Raw genomic sequence first — 26,687 nt, 5'->3', positions numbered from 1 at the left:
AAGGAGTTGGGGGGGGGGGGTGCATAAGAACACACACACACACACACACAGAGGTGGAGTCTACTTTATGTAGGTGATTCACACTGAAGCCTTTTTTCCCCTCAGCCACAGACCACATACACCGACTGTGTTCACTGTCCACACTAAAGAATAACTTCACTGCATTTTCCCCATTCACAACAAATATTCCATGAATGGCTTGATAAACCTGAAATGATCAGAAACTGGAGCAGCTATCTAATTCTGATGTGTCCAACTTCGGCTCGAAGGTGAAACGAGACCATTTAATGTGTATAATTCTGATTTCTCCAGTTCTATCAAACTACAACCGTTCCTAAGTCAGGTCTCTACAGTTTGGCTCTGAGTCACCAAACATTTGACGGGCATCCTCTCACTGCTGCTGGGAGAGTAATAGACCAGTACAAAACCTGATGGTGAAGCATGAGAGCAGAACATCAGTAGAAAGTGAGAAGCGTCACCTTCTCTGTGGGTATGCGTCGCCCTTCAGCCAGCGTCTTCTTACTGTTGATGTAGACTGGGTAGAGGCAGATGAACCTGAAACACAAAACGGACGCAGACTGACTCACTGCAGGGATGTTGTTCAGAAAGACAAACGAGGTCCAACAACAGTGGACAAGCTGCTCGGAAACCGGGCTCTGAGAAAACCTGTATCATACAACGTGATCTTGGCTGTACAGATTGCTGCATTGTGCAGCTCAAGCCTTTTCTATTATCTGTGCTATTAGGGGTGCAAATATTTTCATTATCCACTGCTGATCATACAGTCAATCAAGGGCTACAGGGAATTCACAGTCACGTGCATTATTTTAACATTAATTTAACATTTTCTGAAGTTTTCTTAACCCAACAATTAATGAAGAAGACTGCATCAGTGAAGCCTGTGTTACCAGCTGCAGGGTGATTCAGACACTGAATATCTATAAAGCTCTTTCACACCTTCACCTTCTGAATAAATCACTGGTGTGAATGAATGACTAGAAAACTATCACGTGACAAATGACTGAGAAATTAGTTAAGCTCCGAGCAAATCTCAATTTCTCATAAAGTGACCGAGAAAACCATTTGTCTGCCATCGTGTTTAGAACAAATGTGCGGGTAAAGGACTTTAACACGTCATGCTAAAGGATCACTGTGCTTCTCTGTGGTGTAGATAGAATGACAGGCCAAACTTCATGTACAAACTAAGCAATTTTATCATCGCTCACATGTTCCTTAGAAACGCCAATTCTACGGTGGTATCGTTGTAAACAGGTTGGATTAAGACAAACATTTAACTCGGTTTTCTCAACAGCTAGCTTCTTACAAAACCCATCATTTCTCTAACATTAACGTTACAGCGTTTGGGGGTTGTCTTAAACCTTGCCAACAAAAGTATTTTTTTCGTGGATTAAAAGATGAAAACAGAACGTATACCGAATTGAAGAACGGCCTTTTGTGAATAGACATGTTGACTACAGTATCAATAAGCAGGCAAGATACATTAGCAGCTACCTAAGATGTCCTTAATTTCAAAACTCTTCTATAGGACTTTTACAATGTTAAGGCTAAGCACTGTTAGCTTTAGCTTAGCTCGGCTAACAGGCTACCCTTTATACACTCACCTCTCTTTATCCGCGGGGTTTTCAGTTAGATGAGCCATGTTGTGGTTGAATATGTGCTGAAGACAGCCACTAGCGACACAGCTCTATTTGTACCGTAAACCAAATAGAGAGCTTTTTATACGATCTATCCATAAACCACGCAGCCATATGGCCGCTTCACAGGAACCAGCCGGTGCGCTTCATTTAAGCACAGAGTACGCCAGTCAGAGAAGAAACAGAAGGCGGGACACCTTCTTCTTCTTCTTCTCCTCCTCCGCCCTGCCAGACGATATCACACCAATGTCCCGAGAGTTTTATGTATTAATACACAGAATATAAAACTAATCATTACTCGAAATTCATTAAAGTAGATTTTTTGTAAATCACAAATTATAAGGCGCTATGACTAGCTAACAGCTCTTAGCTAATTTTTACAGAATGTGCATAAATAATGCAGAAATATAGAAAAAATATTTTACTACTATGATACCACATGAAACAGAAAATCTGGTGAATTTGGTAAACTAGTTATCTAACAACTTCATTTTCAGAGTATAAAATGTTTGTGCACTAAAATGAAGAGAATGTGATGCTTTGTTATAATTTACCAGTAAATGCAGAAATGTATAAAACCAACTGTGTTTATTATTGAAGTCTTGGTTAGAACTGGGGTTCTACTGCACTGCATTACATTCAAACCCATCTATGGATTTGGATTTATCCTCCCATTTACATATATGAGGGGGGTCAGAATATTAGGAATACCTTTAAATATAACATAACATTGAATTAATAAATGTCCAAAATTACATTTCTGACACTTCAGCAAAATCTGAAACAATGAACTGCAGAAAGACGGATGTTGTGCTGGATGCACTGAGTTGTACATCAGTGTACAAGTGGAGCTGAAACAACTGGTCGATGGATGATATTTGAAAAGGTTCATCTTTGTGAATTAGAGCCCTGAAACTAGAAATGGTTCAGGACTCTTCAGTACCTGAGGCCTGAGCGAACCCTTACACACCCAGAGCAGTGAAACCACCAACATGAACAGAGTCAGAGGTTCCATGTCCTGTGAGGAGCCTCAATAATGAACAGAACACTGCGGGTTAGTGAACGCACCGTGTGGCATTCAGGGACAGCAGCAGAGTCTCAGTTTGACTGATAGCTGAGGGTCTGTGACATCATTACGTGGCTCTGCTCTTGGGGGCGGGCTCTGTCTCCTGCTCGTACTCGATCTCCACATACGCTCGCTTTTTCCTCGCCACCGAACCATTTGCCGGAGATTTGCCCTTAGACTTGGAGATCTTCATCTCCACCTCCATCTCTTCTTCATCACTTGACTGTTCCTCATTCTCATCCTCCTCGTCGCTGCTCGTCTTCAGCTTGTTCATGTCCTGGGAGAGAAAACAAAAACTTTTTAAATTAAAACATTCACGCTTGTTTTTCTTGTTTATCAATGATTACCTTTAAACTGCACCGTTTGTCTTCTCTTTCATCATCATTTTCATTAACTACATTTATTAAACTAAACCTAGACTACGTTCACACCTGACACGCTACATGCGGTGGACATTTATGGAGAAGCTTCTGATCAGGCCAAACTGGAAAAACATATCGTAACCCAGCAGTCTGGGAGGAAATGACCCTGTTCACATGTGACTCGCATTTCAGTTACATCTGTGCTCAGTGATTTACACTGGTTTTAAACAGTCTGACGCTCCTAGAGGATTTACCTCAAAATCACTCAGGTCGCTCTCATCCACTTCTTCTTCTGTGACAAACACTCTCCTCCCGACATCCTGCAGACACACAAATGCCATCACTTCCAGAAACATCTGCAGCTTAGAGTCATTTCAGCCTCTAACTGATACATGTTGTGTACGGGCAACAACACACTGGTTTCATTTTATTTAAAGAGCCCACGGTGCTTTTCCTTGTTTTCTGACTTATCTACAAAGTTACAACAGTGAATTATCATCTTAGACGTGACATAAAGGCCAAAAAACGAGGTGAACCTATGTTCTAATATTTCTATGTAGAAGTAACTTGGTTTATACACGTCTCACAAATTCTCACTCGTGAGATTTTCTTCTAACAAAATAAAGTGATAGTTTAAGGATTTCCTTGAATGGGCATAAAGTCCAGACCTTGCACATTCATGTGAGCTTGCCTGACATCCACCTGTGCCTCCACTATATTGGCAAAATGTTACATTGCTTTGCTTGTTATGTGTATTTTCAATAAAGCTTATGTAAACAACAACAAAACAAAAAGACATCCATGGTGCCACTGTAAAGGCTGAATTTTTCAACTCTGTCCGGTTTGGTGGAGATATTTTCCCTCCTGCTGCTGCACTGTGACCAGAGGATGTGGAGAAAGATACAGGGCCTGAGGTTACTGCATGTCTGGGAATGTTCCTGTACAGGGACTCACTGTTTTACCGACTGGTCTAACCTACAAGCAGCCGCCAGTGAAGCCAGTGTGTCTGCTGCATGTGATGTGTGTAATCCACTGGTTAACAAGCGGATTAAGGAGTTGTGCGCATTCATAAACTGTGCTATCATTTTTAGGAAGAGGCTCTCTGTTTTTTTTTTTTCTGAAAAAATGACAGACTATTTGGAGTTATGAGGCGTGCCACGCTAATCTAGAGGTATCCAAGACTAAACATGAAATGGTTGGAAACGAGCAAAATGAGCAGCCATGGGGACTTTAAATGATCACTGCAGTCCTGGTTCATCCTGGTTTAACTATATAAAGCACTCTGTATTGAAAGTACCACATCCACTTTAATATAATTATTAAAAGTAAAAAAAGATTCCAGCCTGTGCCGTGTTGTTCCAAACTACAGGCGCTGCAGTGGTTTGAAGTAAAACATGCTGAATAAAGTTTTTCTTTTGTTTTTGCTGATTAAACTGAACATGTTACAGAAAGTTTGCTGGCAATACTGTAATGTTACTTAAGTAACATTCTGAATGCAGGACGTGTAAAAGTATTCCTGTATTTCAGTGCAGCGTTACTACTTTTATTTAGTAAACCAAATGTTACGAGAACTTCAGCATCACCTCCTCATCTTCCTCCTCCTCCTCCGACTCGCTCTCTTCATCCTGCTGCTCCAGAGCTTTGTCAAAGGCGTGGATCGGGAAGTTGTAGATGTCTCCGTACTGCAAACACACAATGCCACAGGTTATTAACGGCACAGAACAATAAGCTGGACCAGGGCCTGGACTCACACACATCACGGCGAGGACACCATGTTCACTGGTGCTGGTCTCTGGACAGGGTTGGTGGGGGAATGACACCAACATATAAAATCACTGGTGTGTCTTTTAACTGATGCTACCAACTACAGCAAGTACAAAAATATTCAAGAGCTCTGTAAAAGAAATTAAAAACTTTTTTATACCTTTTGAGGGAAGTGAATTCAGTGCTTTTTAAGAATTTTCTAAACCTGCACTGGTAAGGGTCAGAACCTAATCAGTCTGTGCAACTGGAGCCTGGATCCAGAAGGAAACCAGTTCTGCGAAGCCATCCGTATGTGGCACCACTGAACCCGAGCGCAGGTGGCAATGTGTGTGAGGCGTCGTACCGTTCCCTGTTTGAGTCTCTCCAGTAGCTCCTTCTCAATGGCGTTATCCAGCTGAGCAGCAATCAGAGCCTTCTCCTGCAAACAGCAACAGGAAGAGGACAAACAACAGGTTAATACAGCTTCGGTGTCTGAGTCTAATCACACGAAGGGTAAACACTGTCCTCGTCCATGTGTGAAGTCAAGACTCAGAAGGCTGTGCTGCTAACTCACTTCTTTCCTCTTCTCTCTCTGCTCCACCTACCTGCTGAGAGGAACCAGCTTCCTCCTGGACAGAGACAAACATTCACATGTTAAACCGAGGTAGCATCTCACATGCTCGCTGCCGGATTCCTGCGAGCTTCACTTCATGCAGTATGTTAACGCAGTACTTACTGTCTCTTGAGGACCAGCTTGCGCATGCGGATCAGGTACTGGGTGATTTTGGTGAATCTCTGTTTACATTTGTGTCTGATGAACCGAGGCCAGTAAATCAGATTCTCGTCGATCTGTTCCAGAGCTTTCTCATAGTTTTTACTAAGTTTCACCTGCACAAACACACACAGTCAGGACATTTATCAAGCTCTGGACATTTTCTGACCTCACTGCTGGTCTTCACTTGTATTTGTTAGCATTAAATAACTGGAACAGGTTCTATTTTTGATAAAAATTAAAGTTAACGGACAAACAGAATCAACATTAACTGTTGAACGGTCACAAGCTACGAGCTACTCACCTTCTCCCACATCCTGCTGGGAAACGCTGCTCTCTCGATCACCTTCATATAGAGGAAACACTGACCTGAGAAGACAACATCAGCATTAACGTTCTCATTCACTACTGTAATTATTCCTTCCCCGGATTTGTTCCTTTTGGATTAAACCGCCTGCCTTTCATTTGATTTAAAAGCATCACATTTTCCACATCCTAAATGACAGTTCTTCTCTGTTTGTGATGGTTTAGCTGATGGTCGTAATCGGACACTGTGACCAAAACATGCTGTAGTCAGAAAGCAACATCTAAATCAAACAAGCTGGAAACGCGCTGTGCTCCCTTCTGAGATTTGACCCGGGCTCTCCACCACGTTTCCAGGCTGATGTGAGCACATGGAGGTTTCACCTTTCTCCTCTCTGATGGTGGCGTACTGGCTGTTGGCCAGCGGGCAGGATGAGCGGTTGCACAGCCCCGTGATGCTGTATTCATTACGACAGAAGTTCTGACTCTTCGTCCTGAATGGGGGAATGACAAAAAAAGAAAAGATGTCACCTGAACTTAACACATCAACCCTCTGCTCTGTTTGTTGTACAAATAAAGAAACGCTGCCACACACTGACAATCAGTGCAGCTGATGTCATGCATTGTGGAGGTCTGGCTGAACCCCCCCCCGTTAGGCTTTTAAATCAAGTTAAAACATCGGATTCATTATCCCAATAAACAGGACACGAGGCTGGTGAGTGTCCTCACAGAAGTACACAAAGACAATTTATTTACACACATAAAACTATCGAAAACACAAATATGCACAGCTGCTCACTGGTTCTGACAAGAAGTCTTTGTTCTAAAACCCAGGCCGTGACCACAGTCGACTGGTGATGGATATGCAATGCTAACTGCCCAGAGACAAGAAATCAATCACCAGCTCTAGGCTTCTTGTTCTGTTACTTTAACCGAATAATAATCACATTCCTGTTTGTATTGTTAAACTGATGTGTATCCATTACCGCCATTATCAATGATTTATTGTTATTATTATATTAATATATTATTGTAAAATGTCAGAAAATTGTGAAAATAGTGATTGTGACATCCCACTAGCCAAGGTGACACCTACAAATGTCGTTTTGACCAACCGACAGTCCATAACGACAGATAATGAGTTTAGTGTTATGTGTGACAAAGAAAAGCATCAAATCATCCGAGACGTTAGAAACAGCACATATTTCACATTTGGGATTTAAAATGAACAATTTGGTTATTTAATTAGCAAAGTAACTTATGATTCATTTTAGTTCTATTATTTTTGTATATGCTTTACACTAAGCAGTTATTCACCCTGACCTGTCCTTATTATCACAGTCTTCAGACTTATACAGCAAAGCATTGTGGAAAGAGCAGACTCAGTTCCAAACTTACTTGACTTTGAAGGAGCAGAACTGTGTGTTCCCAATAATGTCCCAGATCACCTGCAGGAGGCAGATTTAACACGTTAAAAGCATCAACCCAGTTAAAACTGAATGGTGCATCTCCTCGTTTTACATACATGTAATGACATCGTATAATATTAGTTGGATTGCAATGGCTAATTGTTGCCGAAATTGGGTTCACACCACACCCTACAACTCTGTGCTTTGACTCGTGTATTTGCTGCTGCTTATGTCCCCACAGAAGTCTGATAAGCGTAAAAAAGAAATTTATACAGTGAAGCTTGGCGTGATGTTAGACAAGTACAGACTGGTTAAACCAAGAAGTGTCTCAAGTGTTGTTTTAACACTACCCTTTATCCGTATGTAATCGGTAAAGATAAACAATAACAAATAACCTAGATTTAACATTAAACCGCTACCGTTAAGCTAATATTAGCATAAGGACATAGCAGAGCACAATAGCAGCTTCATAATAATTTATCACACTTACGTCGTCGTGTTGCATTTTAGTTCTTCAGAGACCTGCTCACAGCTTCAACACAGACACTACTGTTTGACTTAATGATGCTTAATAAATGTTCTGTACAGTTATGAAATAGTTTTTCCGTCTTCGAAACCACATGCACAATCAGGGAGCCACCATCTTTGTTTGCCTAGATGGAGGAAACCTCAGACTCAAGAGTCAAAGTTAGGAAGTATCGCGATATTTTAAATCTTACCAAGTGTCCTATGTTCAGCCTTAAAATACTGATGAGCAGACAGAAACTGAGTTAAATATAAATTGACAACAAAAATAAGCAAGATCCAGTTCCCCATGTGTATTTAGGAAAATATACACAATACAAATTTAATAACAATTACTTAAAATTGTGTGTGTGAGAGTGTGGGATTATTTTGAAGGACGTTTCATTTATTTTTAATAACACAGTTTTATCTGGGAAGCATTCGTGCTACAGCTGTAAAAGAAATGTATTTAATATATTGTTATAATTAAATTATCGTTTATAACTGTTAATGTATTAAGTCTAATTATTATTATTTGCAAGTATAACATTTGATCTTTTTAAAAGATTGAATGCAGTCGCCCAATTTGTGATACAGCACGATTTTGTCATGGATTTTCTAAGTTTGACCATTTTCACCACCACATAGTGTATCTGACCTCCACTCACATGTGGGACAGGAGGGATGCATATATTTATATTTTCTGACCATTTTATATTCTTTTTTTTCTTTGTGGTCTGTCACTAGATGTTAAAACTTTTAGTTATATTAACAGTAACGATGCTGCTGGTAGGTTCAGGATCAGAACGGCTGAGGCGCGTGCGTAACAAGTAAGGTCGCACCTATCACGGAGACACCGTGAATACACCAATCATCATTTGCATGAACCGAAGGATCAGAGTTACTGGTCGGCGCTGTCGTGTATGTACCGCCGCTCCAGCTCTCTGACTGACGGTGTCAGTGATCACCACCCAACATTTAGCACTTCTGTCTCCCCGTGACGATGAATCAAATTGCCCATCGCGGAATCTAACAACATCAAACCATTTCTGATTTATAAGGTGCAGCTGCGAAAACAAAGATTTGAGGTCTCTCCTAGAGCGATGCATTGTGGGAGTGGAGCTGTTGAATGAAGCAACAGCGCCATCTGGTGCTGCGAAGGGAAACCCCACCTTGTGATAGTTGGATATAAAGTTCATACTACCATATTATGCTTTTATTTTCATATACAGTGCCTTGCGAAAGTATTCGGCCCCCTTGAACTTTGCGACCTTTTGCCACATTTCAGGCTTCAAACATAAAGATATAAAACTGTAATTTTTTGTGAAGAATCAACAACAAGTGGGACACAATCATGAAGTGGAACGAAATTTATTGGATATTTCAAACTTTTTTAACAAATAAAAAACTGAATAATTGGGCGTGCAAAATTATTCAGCCCCTTTACTTTCAGTGCAGCAAACTCTCTCCAGAAGTTCAGTGAGGATCTCTGAATGATCCAATGTTGACCTAAATGACTAATGATGATAAATAGAATCCACCTGTGTGTAATCAAGTCTCCGTATAAATGCACCTGCACTGTGATAGTCTCAGAGGTCTGTTTAAAGCGCAGAGAGCATCATGAAGAACAAGGAACACACCAGGCAGGTCCGAGATACTGTTGTGGAGAAGTTTAAAGCCGGATTTGGATACAAAAAGATTTCCCAAGCTTTAAACATCCCAAGGAGCACTGTGCAAGCGATAATATTGAAATGGAAGGAGTATCAGACCACTGCAAATCTACCAAGACCTGGCCGTCCCTCTAAACTTTCAGCTCATACAAGGAGAAGACTGATCAGAGATGCAGCCAAGAGGCCCATGATCACTCTGGATGAACTGCAGAGATCTACAGCTGAGGTGGGAGACTCTGTCCATAGGACAACAATCAGTCGTATACTGCACAAATCTGGCCTTTATGGAAGAGTGGCAAGAAGAAAGCCATTTCTTAAAGATATCCATAAAAAGTGTCGTTTAAAGTTTGCCACAAGCCACCTGGGAGACACACCAAACATGTGGAAGAAGGTGCTCTGGTCAGATGAAACCAAAATCGAACTTTTTGGCAACAATGCAAAACGTTATGTTTGGCGTAAAAGCAACACAGCTCATCACCCTGAACACACCATCCCCATTGTCAAACATGGTGGTGGCAGCATCCTGGTTTGGGCCTGCTTTTCTTCAGCAGGGACAGGGAAGATGGTTAAAATTGATGGGAAGATGGATGGAGCCAAATACAGGACCATTCTGGAAGGAAACCTGATGGAGTCTGCAAAAGACCTGAGACTGGGATGGAGATTTGTCTTCCAACAAGACAATGATCCAAAACATAAAGCAAAATCTACAATGGAATGGTTCCCAAATAAACATATCCAGGTGTTAGAATGGCCAAGTCAAAGTCCAGACCTGAATCCAATCGAGAATCTGTGGAAAGAACTGAAAACTGCTGTTCACAAATGCTCTCCATCCAACCTCACTGAGCTCGAGCTGTTTTGCAAGGAGGCATGGGCAAAAATTTCAGTCTCTCGATGTGCAAAACTGATAGAGACATACCCCAAGTGACTTACAGCTGTAATCGCAGCAAAAGGTGGCGCTACCAAGTATTAACTTAAGGGGGCTGAATAATTTTGCACGCCCAATTTTTCAGTTTTTTTATTTGTTAAAAAAGTTTGAAATATCCAATAAATTTCGTTCTACTTCATGATTGTGTCCCACTTGTTGTTGATTCTTCACAAAAAATTACAGTTTTATATCTTTATGTTTGAAGCCTGAAATGTGGCAAAAGGTCGCAAAGTTCAAGGGGGCCGAATACTTTCGCAAGGCACTGTACATATTGTTTCCTTTTTCTTTTCTTTGCCTATTATGTATATGCACTGTCTCCCTATTATAACACGTAATCTTGTTACAGCCATGCTGTTTGTACATAACAGTTTAATAAACTTTAAAATAATAAAATAAAAATCTTCTACCGTGTTTATTGACCAGTTCTGCGACACACCCTCACATCACACAGTGAACAGTGAATGTGAACTAAAGACAACATAAGTAAAGCCATGATCAACATTTATATAAAGGGCTAAGCGCTGATCACGTGACTGCAGGTACATGAGTAAGGTATGCTGGGAATCCTCCCAGAATGCACTGGGGCACTACAACCAGACAGGTGACATTCTAAGTCTGGTTGAAGCCGTCTGTTGACCTGTGTTTGTGTTGGAGGAGAGAACAGACAGGACCGAGACTCATCAGTGAAAAACAGAGAAATGGTTTATTTTAGTAAACAGTGTGAGCTTCTCACTGCTGTACAACACTGGCGTCTGTAGTTGGCACTCTGTAAAGGGACAATCCATCCAAAACAAAAGCAGAATTCCCACCCATCATTACCTCTGTGGTCACAGCTGTTTGTCGAGGGACAGCTTTGTTTTTATTTTGCTCAGTAACCCCACCAAAACCAGCTTCGGAGCCACGAGGTACAAAAAGGCAAAGCAAACAAGAGAAATTAAAGCAAAGGCACCCAAAGCCACAGCGGACAGATTTCAGCTGAACAACTGAAAACTACAGGACATGCAACTCACATCGATTTACGCTGAGCTGTATATAGGCATGCAAAAACAACACTGCTCTGAACAGGGGCTGAATGACAGCACACACACACACACACACACACTCACATCCATCCAAACACACACTACAATAAATGTTTCTCTGTAAAATATTACACAGCGAGTTGGCTCCTGATCGGACGACTACTGAAGTCCACATCCTGGAAGCTAAAGATCCACCCAGACACTGGTTCCCCACCAGTACGGCCCAAACACCCTGTGGTCCATCAGCCTGAGGACGCCTGCACTGTGGGGAGGGGAGACAACACAGCCAGTGGATTTGTCCGGTTTTGTCCCACAAAGCCCGTCCAGAGACCAACAGCAACAGAGAGTGTGGTGTCCTCACCATAACGTGCGAATACAGAACAGCTCCACAGGCTGAGAATGGCCGTCACTGTGTACAGCTCTGGTTACTCCACCAGATCAACTACACCCAGTGGTGTTGTTACTCTCTGGATGGGATTTGTTGGACAAAACCACCGGCTGTGTCCTTTAAGAAAAGAGCAGTGGAAATCAGCCCCCACTGGCCGATCCCTCTGCTTCAGCAGACGAGTTGGGTCGAGGACCCCGGATGTAACGACAGAAACTAGACAGAGAACCAGAGACAGAGGAGCAAGGCTCGCAGAGTCCTCCAGAACAAAAGCTGGGGCCAGATCAGGAACGTCTTAACTGGAAATATTCCTCACTCAACGCCAAACCACACAAGATCATGGATGTTCTTCTTGGTCAGCGTTTGTTTTCTTTTTAATCACAAAATGATTACGGCTGATTGATCTGCCAGTTATTTTGATTAGTCAATGTACAGTGTCGGAAAACAGTGGAAAATACACAACAGTCTCTTAGAGCCCACATTGCTGCCATCAAATGTCTTGTTTGTGCGACCATCAGCCACGAAACCACAAAATATTCAATTCACTAGAATGTACAAGTAGAAAAAGCAGCAAGTTTTCCCAGTTCTGAAGCTGGAGCCGTTGTCTGTCCAAAGGATTGACCCACTCACTGTACAGCTCTAAAATTGATTGATTCCAAAGAACAATTTGAACAGCTCACAACATGGAGATCCAAGGCAAACTGAACAGCACTGCTGTTCGCTCTGTCGACTTGTTCTGTGGGATCAGTGCTATTGGTTAACCATCACGTAGAACGGACATCGGCCCCCGTTCATCGTCTGGCTGCAGCTGCTCTGACATCACCCCCTTGGAAACGGATGTGGTTTCAGCCACAGTGGGAGGGGCCCACACAGGGGCCAGACGTGAACACCATGTCCTGGAGCCCCGACTACACACTGTGTAGAACGGGTGGGTTTTAAATCTGCAAGCTGTGATGGACCATGTTACTACAGGTGATCAAACTCCAGACTCTAGGACCAGGACCACTGATGTCCACAGCTGAGCCAAGTGTGTCCAGACCCTGCAGCGCGGACCCTGACCGGGAACGCTCTAGAGTTCAAATCAGCTGGGACCCAGAGTGAAAACCCACTGGTCTGGAAACCTAAAGAAACTTCAGCTTCTTTCTATCATTTAGCGTCAGATGTCCAAGTCCCTTCAGGCATATGAGACGTGGATCAGGCAACATGGTTGTTTACGCTTCAGTTGTTTGGTGTCAAAAAACAAAACAAACAGTCTTTCTGAATGAAGCTCAATTTGAAAAACAGCTGCTGATGGGGTAATCCACTTTCCACAGAACACAAGGAAACAGAGGGTGAACAGGGATGTGCACGTGCAGCTGATGTGCATGGGGAAACAAAAGTGACGACACAGCTCGTCAATATGAGAACAGAAGAACCGTAAACTACGACAGGAGGCCGGTTTCTGTAAGTACACGGGGATGGGGGTCCATCTAGTCACCGAAGCCTCAGGTTCAGCGACGTGTTTGTTTTCTGCACCAGCAGTTTGGTTTTACTTTCATGATCGATCGTTTTCTAAATGATCGATCAGCTGTGTGAGGGACAGTCTGATGTTTTTGGGAAATCCTCTGTGGTTACTTTACTCAAAGTCTGATGAGAATGTGCACATGAACGACAGCCGGCCTCTGCTCCGAGATAACACAAACACGTGGTTTTTATTGTAACCCCAATTAGACAGTCAGCAGCAGAACACGTTCGCAACACGCTACAGTATAGTTGGAAGCAGATGCAAGGACACGAGTCAATTAGTGTTTCTGTTTGGGCTGCACACAAAACACAAGGTCAGTGACAATATTAAAAACACTGTTGTACTAATATAAAATGTAACTGTTGACTAAAACTTCACATCAACACAAATGTCCCTATACCTGCAGACTGCACCCTTGTGTGTTGTAAAGCATTTGCAGCTGTGACAAAACAAAAATATGATGAAATCCACGACACTCCAGCCACCGTCTGAGTGGATTTTACACTAGGTTTTATGATTCAAGATTTAATTTTAATGTTTGTTTCTTTTATCCACTGTTCAATTTTTTTCATTCATTTTAACATTTATTACGTGTTTATATAAGGCAAGTAAATGCTAAACAGGATTCGTTAACACAGAGTGACACCCCGAAACCCTCCAGTGTCAGAAACAAGAGGATTTCCCAAAGGACATCGTTGTGTTTTGCTGCTTTGCTTTGGACCATGAAAAGTTTTAATAAACTTTTAATTATTGGGGGTGTTATTGTCCTGGTTGTTAAGGCTCAAGAACATGTGTCTGAAAATGGTTTGGCACAAATATAAAAATGGTGAACAGATGTAAAAACATCAGCCGGAGTAGCAGCCATTAAAACCAGTCAAACTGAAGCTGCACCAGAACAGAAGACACCAACAAATAACCGCGCTCAGTTTGGATTATTCACAAAAACTAGGGAACATTTTGCTGTTAATTCAAATGAAATTAGCCTGTTAGCTTCATTAGCATTGCTACTAAAGTGACTCCAGGTGGGAATGTTGTGACTAGCTGTTAGCCGGGTTGCTGAGGACTGCTAATGATGCAGCCAAACAAACACAACGTACAGGTGGACTGCTAATGATGCAGCCAAACAAACGTACAGGGTTCTCTGAGGACTGAACCTCCTGAGGTCATTTATGGGTCATGTAGGAATCAACAAGGAAAGACAGACAAAAACAAAAAAAGTCTGTCCTCTGGTTTTGCATCTGGGTCCTTCAGAGTTTTTCAGTCTTTGATGGCCAACAGGTGACAGGGGGTCAGCTAATTGTTCTGTGATTGGACATGTTCCTCCTGTTCATTTACACCTCCTATAAATCACTAACAATAGTTCAGAGAGTTTGGCCCATCCTGGAAGATTCCTAAAACCCTGTCCCTTTATTAACCCTGGCAGGCTCACACCTGTCCAGCCCCTTCCTCAGGTAACAGAGGTCTCATATGATCTGACAGGGTTTCAGGAGACAAGGGGGAGGGGCCTAAATGCTTTCAGATCCTGCTCCGAGTCTTGGAACCTTTTTGCGGTGTCTGCAGGGGTATCAGGATCGAGTCCTTGTGGATCTCTGTATGACTCGGGCTGTAGAAGTCAGGTCTTAAACCAAACCAGACTGTTTATTTGTTTGCCATGTTTTTATTATCATCACAAATGTTCCAAACAACTCTGGCTCTTGCTCCGCTGTTGGGTCTTTTGAGGCGTCCTGAACAGAAATCTGACAAGGAGATGAACGACAAATGATCTGCTACACCTCAGTGACTCTTCTGAGGACTTGGAGTTTTTCTTTGTGTGTATGTGTAGGGTGGGGGGGCTGTTCCTGTTTCCTTTTTAAGGTGTTTCATCAAACCCATGGTAAGTCCTTGATATCTTCTCTCACAGGATGTGGGTTTTCTTCTGTGGGGGCTGTGCTGGGGTGTCTGGTGGATCTAGGCAGGTCTTGGTAAGTCTTTTTGGAGGAGGGGGGTCCTGGACCGGGTCTTCTGGCCTTAAGAGGTCTTGACCAGGTCGTAGACGTAGATGTGGAAGTCGTCGTCGAACTTGATGAAGTAGACAGAGGGTTTGGCCTCCACCTGGTGGATAACCATGCCTGACCGCTTCCCGCCGTCCTCTTTGGCGTACTCGACCTGTTTACCCACCAGACTGTCGACCACCTCGCCGGGCTCCCGCTCCGCCGCCACGGTGTCATCTGCAGAGGCAAAGATAGGTGTGATGTAAAACTAATGCTAATGTGGACAATGCTCATCACATGACACTTGTAAAAGTGGCAGCTGATGGGGAGGAGCTGACATCACGTGGCTTTGAGTTCTCATAATAACAAATTTAATGAGCTGACAGACTTTAGGTGAAGTGAATAACAAACGTGTGACAGTTTGAAAGGTCTGTCTGCCCAGGTGTAACTCCATTTCTCTCTGTCCAGCACTTTGCTCAGCGCCTGTTTTTAAAAGTGCTCAGTAAATTTAAAACAACAAACACATATCTAAAACCAGCAGACAATTTGTTCAAAGTCTGAAAGTAAACCTGGACCAGATGTTCCAGCAGAACCAATTTAGAACCAGCCGGAGCCCGATAACACTCACTGGAGTCAGGCATGATGCGGAGGTCTCCCTCCTTGTAGTCATCCAGCAGCTGGTACATGTAGAGGACCGGGTCCTTCTCGTAGGTGATGTAGAACCAGGAGGTCATGATGGGAGCCCGGGCCAGCACCATCCCCCTCCACTCCTCCTTCGGCCCGTCCTCCGTCTCAAACATGTGTTCCACCGCTTTGCCGATCATCGTGTCCGCCAGCAGCGAGTCGCTGACACGGGCCGACGCTGGACCAACCACCGTCAGAGAGAGAACTGTTAGTTTACACACTAAGATACCATCTTAGATGAAAGTGGAGTGAGGAAAGATAAAGTGAATTGGTATCTTCCAGCTTCTGACTGACTGAACACACCTGAGCCAGGTAATCAGCAGCAGGTCTGGCAGGGACAGTTGGAAAACAAGCAGGACAGCGGCCCTCGAGGACTGGAATTGGCCCCCCTGGTTTACATCATCAGGGCACTGGTCCTGAAACGGGTCTCTGCTGCCGCCATGTTGCAGCAGGGTTCAGTTCAAACTGTAGGAAACACTAGAAGTCACTGCTGCTTCTGGATGTTTTAATGAAATAAACTCACTCAGTCAACAGCTGTATCTGACCTCTGCTCATTGCTAACATGAATAGAAGATAGCGAGGAGAGAGAATGAGGTTTGGTAAAAGATTTGCTAGCATTTGCTTTGTCTTATTTCTTTAAATGCACTCTGGTCAACTTCTGTTGTTCTAAATGTGCTTAGAAATAAACTGAGTTGACCTGTTGGAGTTAAAGATGAGTTTCTATTACCTGGGGACCAGGAGAAATTACAAATACAGGCCTGGTTCTCTGTCACTGAGGTCAATAAAATCTGCGACCACTACCTGAGAATTTACTGCACATTTAAATATTTGTAACAAAACTATGAGTCCAATGTCCACTAGAACCTGCTGTGATGTAGTTAGAACAGGTTTTACACTCCGCGGCGTGTGTCCTCACCCACTCTGTCAGGCAGCACCTCCAGCCCCACCACCCGCTCGTCACTGTACAGCTCCAGGCCGTAGATGCAGTCGAAGCCGTCGTATTTGATCAGGTACAGCGAGGGGTTAACGGGAACCTGGTCCAGGACTGTCCCCTTCCACTGGGACGACTTACCTGAAAAGAGGCAGAGACACTCAGGCGTTTGGTTTTCTGTTGTAGCAGCTGAATGTGAGCTGTACATTCAACAAATGCTCCTAACTAGTTCGCTTCCTACTAAACCCACTGCACCATCTGGACTAGAACTACACCTTGTTCTGAGCAATGCTGTTAAAAAGTATGAGCATAATCTCTGTTGTCTTTGGTCTCACATAACAGAGATTATACTCACACTTATAAATTAATGTCTCCCAGTTGATCTCCCAGATTTTACCTCAACAGCAGGTGCGTATCAAGAAGTAACCTGAAAGTCAATTTAGTGGGAAAATAAAACCAAATAGATAAAACTAGCTATACCACTACGGTCACGGGGCCTGGAGCCAATCCCAGCTCCCAGCTGATACTGGGCAAGAGGTGGGGTCCACCCTGGACAGGTCAAACTGTTCCATTCAATTTCCAATCAAAATGAGGGAAAACTCATTCAGGGATCCCGCTCTTTTCAAGAAATTATTTTCCAGGACATTTCCAGGATACGTTCAATGACCAAGGCTGTGATGTCAAACAGGGAACACGTCCTGTGTGAAAGGTTCTTTAAAATCATAGGTGTTAATCTATGATGACACCTCCACTAGTCCTTAGGCACGTTATGGCTGTTATAAAAGTGTAAGTTTTACTTTCTACAGTTTTTCTTGCCTCTCTCTCCACACTCTCTTTTACATCACAGGTCAGGATAAAAAAATGAAAACCTGTGGAGGCAAACATGACTAACAACAAAAAGTAAACAATAAAAACACAGTGACATTCAAGAAGAGTTCTGTCTTTTTTCCTGTAATTTCTAAATGGATCTGTGCAGGTTTATTGGAAATGGACACTGCAGATAGCGAAATCCTTGCGACCCTACAGAAGGTGGGCTTCATGTTCAGGAGTTAAGATTTGACTTATTATATCTTCCAAAGGAGGAGTGACCCTCAAACCTCCCACGTCCTGTCATGAAGGCTCTGGGCTCAGTCCTGCTGAGTGTCCAGCTCTTATTACAGATTGTGTCGTGTTAAAAAGCCAGCTGGCCGGCTGCAAGTGGTGGAGCAATAAATCCTAAACATGTCTAAAGGTAAAACTACCAAGCTACTTCCAGTTCTCGGTTGTGTGGCCAAGTTACTCTGTTATTTTATCCGTCCAGTTTATTTCACACCGACCTGCCTGAGGGCATTCAGAGCGAACAGAAACAGGCCATAAACTTCAACCTTTCTAAGCTGATGTCACACACTGCCCTACGTTCAGCAGCCAGCTCATGCTGAGATCTGACAGTTTGCTCTCAGCAAAAGGAAAATACAAAAATGTGAAGAAGTGGTTTTCCATGACTGGAAAACTGGTTTTAAAAATTCCAGGTTTCAAGAATGTGTGGGAACCCCGTTATTATGTACATTCGCTTGTTACAATTATAATGTTATTGAAAAACCAAAGGTGTTGTCATCAGAACCACGCTGAGTGGTTGCATTAGAAAGACGAGTAAACCACCACCGACTGCTTCTGTGTTTAAGGTTAAAACATGAACTACAATTTATTTTTTATGTATAAAATGTGAATGCAAAAGATTAAGTGCTATAACAAAAAAAACATCCTGCTTCCACAAAACATTTGTAAGAAGCTAAATAACATTTTCATTTTTGCTCCATCTTTGCTCATCTTTGTGATATTTTAAGGTGCAGCAGTATTTAGCTGAAGAAAAAAAAAAAACACACAGGCAAAAGATATCAACTTACTGCCCTCCTTCCAGATGTGCTGGATCCTGCAGCCCACGATGTTCCTCCTGGGCTGAGCCAGAGCCTTACTGGGACCGACACTGGTCCTCGGTTTCCTGCAGAGAGGAGGCAGGAAGAGGAGAGGGAGAGTACAGGAGCAGAAATGAGAAAGGAGGAGGCCCCAGACGGAAGACAAGACAAGAAAGGATGAAGAAAGCAGTCCAGATAAAAAACATTCACACAGGAAAGAAAAGAGGTAGTCAAAATAAAAAAGGAGAGCAAGGAGCCAAATAAAGAAAAAAGAGGAAGGAGAGAACACAGGTGACCAAGGGAAGCGCTAAATTCAAATGTTTCTATGAAATCTGTCAATTTGAGATAAAATGAGAAACAGGCAGAAGAGAGCATCAGCACAGATGAGCTGCTGATCATCAGACGTACTTGTGTGAGTTCTTCTTCTTCATCATGTTTGTAGAAACACCTGAATGTCCTGAAACACAAACGCACACATTCAGCATCATGGTTTGTTCTGTTTTACACAAGGGATTTGACAGCTGGGGGACAACAGTGCAGGTCTACGGCCCAGACCAACAAGCTGGACCAGGGTCTGGACTCACACACGTTACAGTGAGGACACCACGTTCGCTGGTGCTGCTGGTCTCTGGACGGGGTTTGTGGGGAATAATGCACACACTAAACCGCCAGCTGCATCCTCAAATCCATGTTTCAGTGACGTGACTGCTACAGGGCAAGACCCCCGTCCCACATGTTAACACTGGGCACTCAGTAGAACCACAGCACAGGCCTGTTCATCTTTTAGTGACTCTAATCAACCTCTGAAAACCCTACAGGAAGGATTTTGTGTGAATGCAGCCAGAGGTGCAGGATGAACGCCTTGAAAAGTACAGACAGCTGTGTGTATTTTAGATGTGGACGGGTCAACCATGCTGCTGTTTGGGAGGTGAAGGACAAGAAACACTGATCCATGGGTTGTTAGCTTCATCCATCTAATAGCTTGCTCTTGCTGATCTGGGACCAGGCATGGACAGATTAGGAGACAACCTGGGCTGACTATAGTACAAGGCCCCCACCCTCCTGAAACAGAGCATCCACGCCAACAGACACAAAACATTTTGCATCTCTTTGTGATGGGTGTGTCTGTCGTCAGGATGATTCAGACCGTTTCTGTTTTCTATCCCTCGTTTTCATGTGACCCTTAGAGGACCACTCACCTGGAGGTGCTGCCCTCCACTTACTGTTAGCAGGTTTGTTTAGCCAAACTGCTGGATGAGCATTGGAAGAACAGCTTTGATTAGACTTATGTCATGAAGGCATTGTGTTAACGTGGCCAAGATATTACTGCCTTGTCACTACTGTCCTAGAACGCTCACTACGGTGACCCTGAAACTATTTCTTCATTATGAGTGGATTCAAACCAAAACTTAAAAGTTACAGCAGGAAGAATATTCAGTATGAAGAATATTCAGACTTGTGTCTCTTATGCAAATGAATTCAAAGCTTTGAAACTCGGCAGAAACCTGTTCCTGCTGCAGCCAGATTCTCTGACCCGAGCCCCTGAACTCACAGTCATCAGACCCAGTGTAACTCACCCCCATCTGCTCGGGGCCGTGGGGCCGCTGGGCTCTTGAATGGGGTCTTCATTCATCCACCTGTAGGGGGGCAGCCAGCCAGCCCACTGGTCCAGGCTAAAAGCTGGGAGTCTGGCTGTGGGTGAGGATGGAGGGAGGGGACAGGGAGTGGGGAAAGGAGGGAGGAGGAGGCAGCAGGAGAGGAACACCAGGAACTAGGCTGGGACCTGAACAGGCTGCATACAGGCTGGGTACGGACTAACACCTGGAGACTGAGGTGATGCCACAGCTGATGGAGGCGATGAGGAAACAGCGCGTTCAGGCTGAGGAGGAAAACACATAGAAAGAACATGAACTGAGTTGCATCTCATCGTTGGTCTTTATTCCATGTTTCATATAATCTCTTTGGAAAAAGTGCAGAAGGGATGACTCTATCCCCTTTAAGGACGTGTGAACCCGGAATCAGAAAAGGTAAAGGAACAGGAGCATAGTGAACGATTTCTAACACAGTTTCTTTAAGACAAAGGGGAATTTAAATCCTGTTTCACCATCTCAAAGGCCAAAGTTCACATGAAACATGTGACCTACAGGTCTGTCTTATTTCACAACACTTCTTAGAAGTGTACAACAATAACACCTAATGAACCGATCTGTTATTCTTGTACACACGCAGTTCACATTTCACTTAAACCTGTGCATATGTGGCACAGGTTCACACCTGGAGCTGGGTACAAGGCACTGACACACATAGACGTGAAGCAGCAACACAAAGGTCCGAGCGTTAAGGCCTGGGATGGGAACTTAGGCTCTGCAGCTCACTTAAACAGCAACACCAAGACTCAGTCTGCATCACAAACCTGTGGTCCAGCAGGTGTGTCTGTCATCTCCCCAGCTGGAGCATAAACATCCCCACCAGTAAAAACCCTCATCAGATCTACACAGATCACACAGACAGAATTTTTTTTTCAAAATGGCAAATTTTGCCAAAAGGTAATGAGTCTGCAGCCGCGTCTGAGTGTGTTGTACCAACACAGTCTTCGTCAGCTAAGTGAGATCTGCTGGACATGTGGAGGGAACTCAGAGTCCTGAATCCGGCTACAAGGCTCTGGTCTGGTTCCTGACTTTCACCAATACACAGGATGTGACTCATGATTACAATAACAGGCACTTCCACATTGAAAAGGGCCACTAACAAAGACAAGACAGACCGTGTGAATATAAGCCCCAACTGTCTGCAGAACCCAGGACAAACTTCAGTCCACAGGCAGCGGACTTCCCTGATAACCACAGATCTGTTTCACAAGGTCACAGACAACTGCACAACGGACACTACAGGATGATTCCTCTTCTGAAACACACTCCTGGTGTTTACAGCTGTACTGAGATAAAGGAACAGAGGGAGAGGAGGTCTGAGGAGCTGCAGCTGCACAGCAACACACAGCTGCAACACAAACCACAGAGCTGCACAAGCAGTAACATGACACTACAGCAGACGGGGACCCGACTGGGGACCTGTACTGCTGTGATAGCCGAATGCAGTGGCAGAAAGTAACTAAGTACATGTATTGTACCGTATTGAGGTATTTGAACTTTGAGTATTTCCTTGTCCAGCTCCTTCATACTGCACAGCATTGAGACACAGACTAATGAGAAAAATGGTGAAAAACACTCATCACAATCCAAGTTAACTCAAAAACTTTCAGTTTGGTTGGTTCAAAATACAAAGATGCTCGGAGAAAAGAAGAAAACCCTCACATTGCAACAAGAGGATGGCTGAAGACTTTGCTTTAAAAAAAAAACGACTGAAACCATTAAGTGAATATCGAAACCATTCAGGTTCTGCTCAGAGACTGGTCGGTTATTTCAGCTCTAAACCAAACCACTTCTCAATCCTGGCTCTACATGTCATTTGTTTTGGCCGTTAATACATCAACCTTTACTGTGCGAACACACTCCACACCTTATATACAAGGAAACATAACGGAGAGACGGGGCAGCGACAGCCAGATCTATCTGACTGGTCAAGAGCCAATGTGTGGGAGTGAGCGCACGGCGTCTCCACACAATGTATAAGTGATGACCTAACAGTAAAGTTCATCTCTGGGGTTTCTGCACGATTCAGTTTAGGATTATTTATATACCGAACAAAATGAAATCTAAGGTGTGTGTCACAGTAACGCAGGTCAATGAGACATCACTGCGGGTTTTCTGATATTTTCCATACTTCTCATGCACTTCATAAGTTAACTGTGCTTACAGCAATGTGCATGAATTTATTGATGTCTCACAGCACTATACAACATCAGCTCATATTGTTATGAGTTAACAAAGTAAACACGGCCTAGACATGGACAACAGTACTGGAGATTTTAGCAGGTTTTGCTAAAAAATAACATACAACCACATTAAAATAAAAACAAAAAATAATACAAACAAATAAAATAATAATCTAGCTATTAAAAACTAATAAAGCCTACATAACGTTCAAGTCTGATGGATGTCTGCTAACTAGTTTAACTCCATTATGGTGCACGGTGATCCATAATCATTACCAAAATTAAATGTACAGTGAACGTATGTAGAGAAAACATCTACAACCCTGTGAAGGAAATGTAAGACTTTTTATATCCTCTAAGGTGTTTCTGTAGAACCTGAGGTCTTAAAGGCCTGCAGAAACCCTGCTTTCTCTCAACATATCAGGTGTCTAAAGTCACTGCAGGCAAACACGAGCAACAACATTTCAGTAACCACAGTGGCAGGATGACCCATCCACCTCTGGCTCACCCAAGTTTACCTCACTGTGGATACACACAGGGGACAAGGAACACTTGGGGGGCAAGTAGAATTAAGAAACCCAAGATAACAAGAGAAAGCGAGGCTTGACCTAGCCTGCTTAGTGCCTTAATGTGTTTCATGAAGGCTAAGCCAGGCTGAGGAGGGGCGGCTACGTGAGGCCAGGTCTAAGTAATTCGTTCATGACTTTAATCAGCAGGCAATGAGATCAATCACAGATTCACTGATGCTGACGTAGAGGCCGCGTTCCATCTGGCCGTGCCTCCACACCGCGTGGTAAGTATTGTCGTCAAAATGAACGGACACCGTACTGGTCTGGTTTTCGAGCACACCCATCGAAGACACTCGCAGCATATTTTAGACCCACTGAGCATGCGCACTCATGGACGCTTATGGAGAATTCAAGCACATGATCTGTAAAAACCAGAAACACGGCCACTGTGATAAAACAGCGAGAACAAGCACAGTAGTAGAGAGACTGAATACATGAATCCGCCTAAAATATACATTTACGAACCACTGTTTGTAACTGAAACCATGTGTTACTCTGGAAATAAGCCATGAAGCTGAATTACAACTACTAACCCACGACCTAAATGGGTAAATATGGTTCATTCTACACACGGTGGGGTCTGGGTAATACAGTATGCAGCATGTTCCTTCTTACAGACCTGAAACTTGCCAGCAACTTCTAAACCTCATAAATCCACGACAAGTAGAGCCTAACGCACAGAACCTTTTGGGGTGACTGATCTTTTTGATGTTATTAATGATAATTAGTTATTTTTTTATTTCAGTGCTCTATTAAATACAGCCTACTGTATGTCATATTAATGTAAATGTGACTGAAGTAATTCAGGGACAAGGCAGTTTCTTGAACTTGGCATTTTAAATTATTTGCTGATAATAATATTGAACATCAGATAATTAAACTTTGTTTTATCATTGCAAGCACAGTCTTTGTGTATTCATCATAGCCAGTATAAGTAATGTGATTATCATGTAAACTTTAAGGATTATTGTGTCTGTAAAAATAAGCTCCGTGACAGGTCTTCCACCGTTTTGTGGAATAATCCATACATCCTATGACATCATCTAAAAAAGGACAGGCCATTGCAAAGGAAGAAAAACACATACATTAGTATATAGTGACTCCACTGAAAACACCTTTGCAGCTTCATTCTCTGGCTCTAATCACCCAGATAGTTACAATAAAATGAATCAAACTTCTAACAATAACATAAACAACAGTCTAAATGAACACAATCAGTAACAATGACCATGACATTTTACACATTAACTGATAAAGAATTCATTGGTTTCTGATCAGAGTGGCTGCTGACAAAACAATAAGGCACCAGGATGAATCAAGCCAGGCTGTTAGCCTGGTCTGGAGCAGGCTAGCTGCAAAGATTAAATCTCTATAGTAACACATCTCAATTTAATCTGCTTTCATGCAACTGATTCAGGGCTAAAGTCAGCCTGGATAACTGGAAAATCCTAGTTTAGCTGCACAGAATAAACCTCCATGGTAACTTGACTGGGTTTAATTTAACCTGCTTTTTTGCAACTAAGTCAGGCTAAATTCAGACGAGATTACTGGAAAATCCTGGTTTAACCCCTTATCTTGGTGCAACTCTTCCGGTTTACTGGACCCAAACACAACACAAACCAGCGCAGTCTTTTTCTCTGCATTTCTTTATGTATTTGTGGATCTGCAGAATAACAACTCATCACCTCTCCTCACTGACACAATCTAAACGTGTGTGTGTAAGCTTAAAATGAGCAGGTCACATTAAACACCACAGCAGCGGCTCGTTCATGTGTTTTCTGTTGTGGTGACGAGCTGCTGCTTGTTTTGGCTGAAGATGACCACACAGAGGTCACAGTTTACCCTCTCACTAGCTGACCACCTGCCCTGGTAATTGCACTCCAGAATATTCAAATACGTGCACATGTTTAGTTAACAGCGCTAAGACGGCAGCCATATTGCGCCAGTATTTACAAAACCCGCATTGGGGGAAAAGGCGCAAGTGAACAAAGGGAGAGGGGAGCTCGCTTAGCGAAAACGCACAGTCGCTAAACTAGCTGCTAGCTGCATCAAAGCGGACAAACGAGCACTAAACGGGGTCGGTCGGCGGTGCCGGACGCCTCTGTTTTCTTACCGATACGACAATCAGTGTCACCGCGTAATCCCGATCAACCGCCGTGTCTCCAAATTGATCCGCTGTGCCTCCGTTTGGTTCTCTGCGTTAAGCTAACTGCGCCAAGATGGAGGGCGGTCGGAAACGAAGCGGCAAGACCTTCAAACGAAAAGCGCAAAATGTGAATAAACTTGATGTATTCTTGTTTGTTTTTCAATAAATAGTATAAAACAGAAAAGATATAAACACAACCCCTGGGTGAGTAGCATAAAAGGCTCATGGGAAACACGCGCACAACAACAATAAAAACATGTACACTCGGTAGTCAGTTTCTAACGAGCAGCTAGCTCAAAGTCAGTGTAATCCAACAGCCCTGCAGTAAATCATCCTTCATGAAGGTGATCGTGTTCAGTTTGTGTTCAAGCCGTTTCAGATGTGTTGATTCATCTGCGCGATCAATTTGGAAGCTGAAGTTTGTGCTGCTGTTGAGTTGTCCAGGTGTTTCTGCTATTTAGCCTAGTTGATTTAAATTGGGTGAACAAAATAACAAAAAGACCTGTCAGTATAACAGTACAGCTCAACAGCATTTTTGCCTATTTTCTGAAATTTTACAGACCAAACAATACATTGATTAAGCGAGGAAATCACAGCCAGTTAATTTAATGTCAATAGTCGAAGCCTCTGTATTTATTAACACACATTATGTTCACAAACTGGGAGTTGATTTTGGAAACAGAAATGCAATTACTTACCAAAGTCGGTCGGTGCGAAATCACATTTGCACAGAATTTAAAAATGTTTTTAAAGCAAATTTTTGTTAACCTTGTACTGAAATTTGAAAAGAGTCTGTCGCCTATGCAGGCTTTTACTTTAAAAGGTACTAATCGGAAGTGTTATTATTCGCTCTGGTTGCCTTGACGATGGTTGTCGTGCAGGTTTGTGTTGAAGCCAAAAATTCTTCCACCGCCGAGTCCCGCCTTTGTCGTGCTAAATAGTGATCCAGGAGAATGTTGGCAGCGCGGTTAGCTATTGGGTCTTCCTGCCAAATACTGAGAATCTCTGTTGACCTGTTTTTCTCACAGAGGGAGCTGTAAAAGCAGAAGTGGTACAACACGAGCAGTATCTGACCTTTGTTGTGCGCTGAGAGGCTAAATGTAACAACATCGTGCACTTCATAACACCACTTCAACACTTACTGCATTGTAGTGTGGATGAGGCACGGTAGGCGGCGCGCTTTTTACTGGCTATAACGATAAGGAGTGACTGTTAACGTATGGACCGACCCAGGGTCAGATATGTTAGCTGGAAGTGACTTGAATTTGAATATGAACTGGTCTGGGCGCAGCTTATATGGCGCGGTGAGGTATTTGCGTTTGATATGATGTAAAGTACAGCCC

The 26,687-nt window shown here is 43.2% G+C and overlaps 3 protein-coding genes across 5 annotated transcripts in view; all 3 read right to left on the bottom strand.

Moving 5' to 3' along the window:
• srp19 (signal recognition particle 19) overlaps positions 1-1,848 on the bottom strand; it is a 4,021-nt gene extending 2,173 nt beyond the window's left edge. Inside the window, exons 1-2 of the mRNA XM_020595308.1 lie at positions 1,623-1,848; positions 480-555 (exon numbers count right to left, since the gene is read on the bottom strand). Coding sequence (XP_020450964.1) covers positions 480-555; positions 1,623-1,660 — 114 coding nt within the window. The 5' untranslated portion in view covers positions 1,661-1,848. The remainder of the gene's footprint in view (positions 1-479; positions 556-1,622) is intronic.
• A 370-nt stretch (positions 1,849-2,218) lies between these two features.
• mak16 (MAK16 homolog (S. cerevisiae)) lies at positions 2,219-8,014 on the bottom strand. Its single transcript, XM_020595032.1, is given in 10 exon segments — positions 2,219-2,998; positions 3,338-3,403; positions 4,667-4,765; positions 5,191-5,265; positions 5,401-5,455; positions 5,563-5,714; positions 5,903-5,967; positions 6,286-6,395; positions 7,300-7,349; positions 7,801-8,014. Coding segments are annotated over 10 exon segments (897 nt in total). The 5' UTR covers positions 7,816-8,014; the 3' UTR covers positions 2,219-2,788.
• Positions 8,015-14,460: 6,446 nt separating this feature from the next.
• Positions 14,461-26,519, bottom strand: spinb (spindlin b). 3 transcript variants are annotated; one of them, XM_020595235.1, is made up of 7 exons: positions 26,419-26,519; positions 20,375-20,676; positions 19,206-19,254; positions 18,789-18,883; positions 16,891-17,046; positions 15,919-16,152; positions 14,461-15,527 (listed from the first exon to the last, which is right to left on the bottom strand). In XM_020595235.1, exons 2-7 carry the CDS (start codon positions 20,424-20,426, stop codon positions 15,328-15,330), a joined length of 786 nt encoding a protein of 261 aa, XP_020450891.1. In that variant the 5' UTR covers positions 20,427-20,676; positions 26,419-26,519; the 3' UTR covers positions 14,461-15,327. The 3 variants fall into 3 exon arrangements, with proteins under 3 accessions (XP_020450891.1, XP_020450890.1, XP_020450889.1); XM_020595234.1 differs by lacking the exon at positions 26,419-26,519 and adding an exon at positions 26,043-26,412; XM_020595233.1 differs by lacking the exon at positions 26,419-26,519 and adding an exon at positions 25,312-25,977.
• Between the last annotated feature and the right edge of the window lie 168 nt (positions 26,520-26,687).

The sequence above is a fragment of the Monopterus albus genome, unplaced genomic scaffold, assembly GCF_001952655.1.
Source record: "Monopterus albus unplaced genomic scaffold, M_albus_1.0 scaffold26.1, whole genome shotgun sequence".
NCBI classification, from domain to species: Eukaryota; Metazoa; Chordata; class Actinopteri; order Synbranchiformes; family Synbranchidae; genus Monopterus; species Monopterus albus.
The sequence above is the reverse complement of the archived record's forward strand: the minus strand, read 5'-3'. Positions and strand labels throughout refer to the sequence as shown.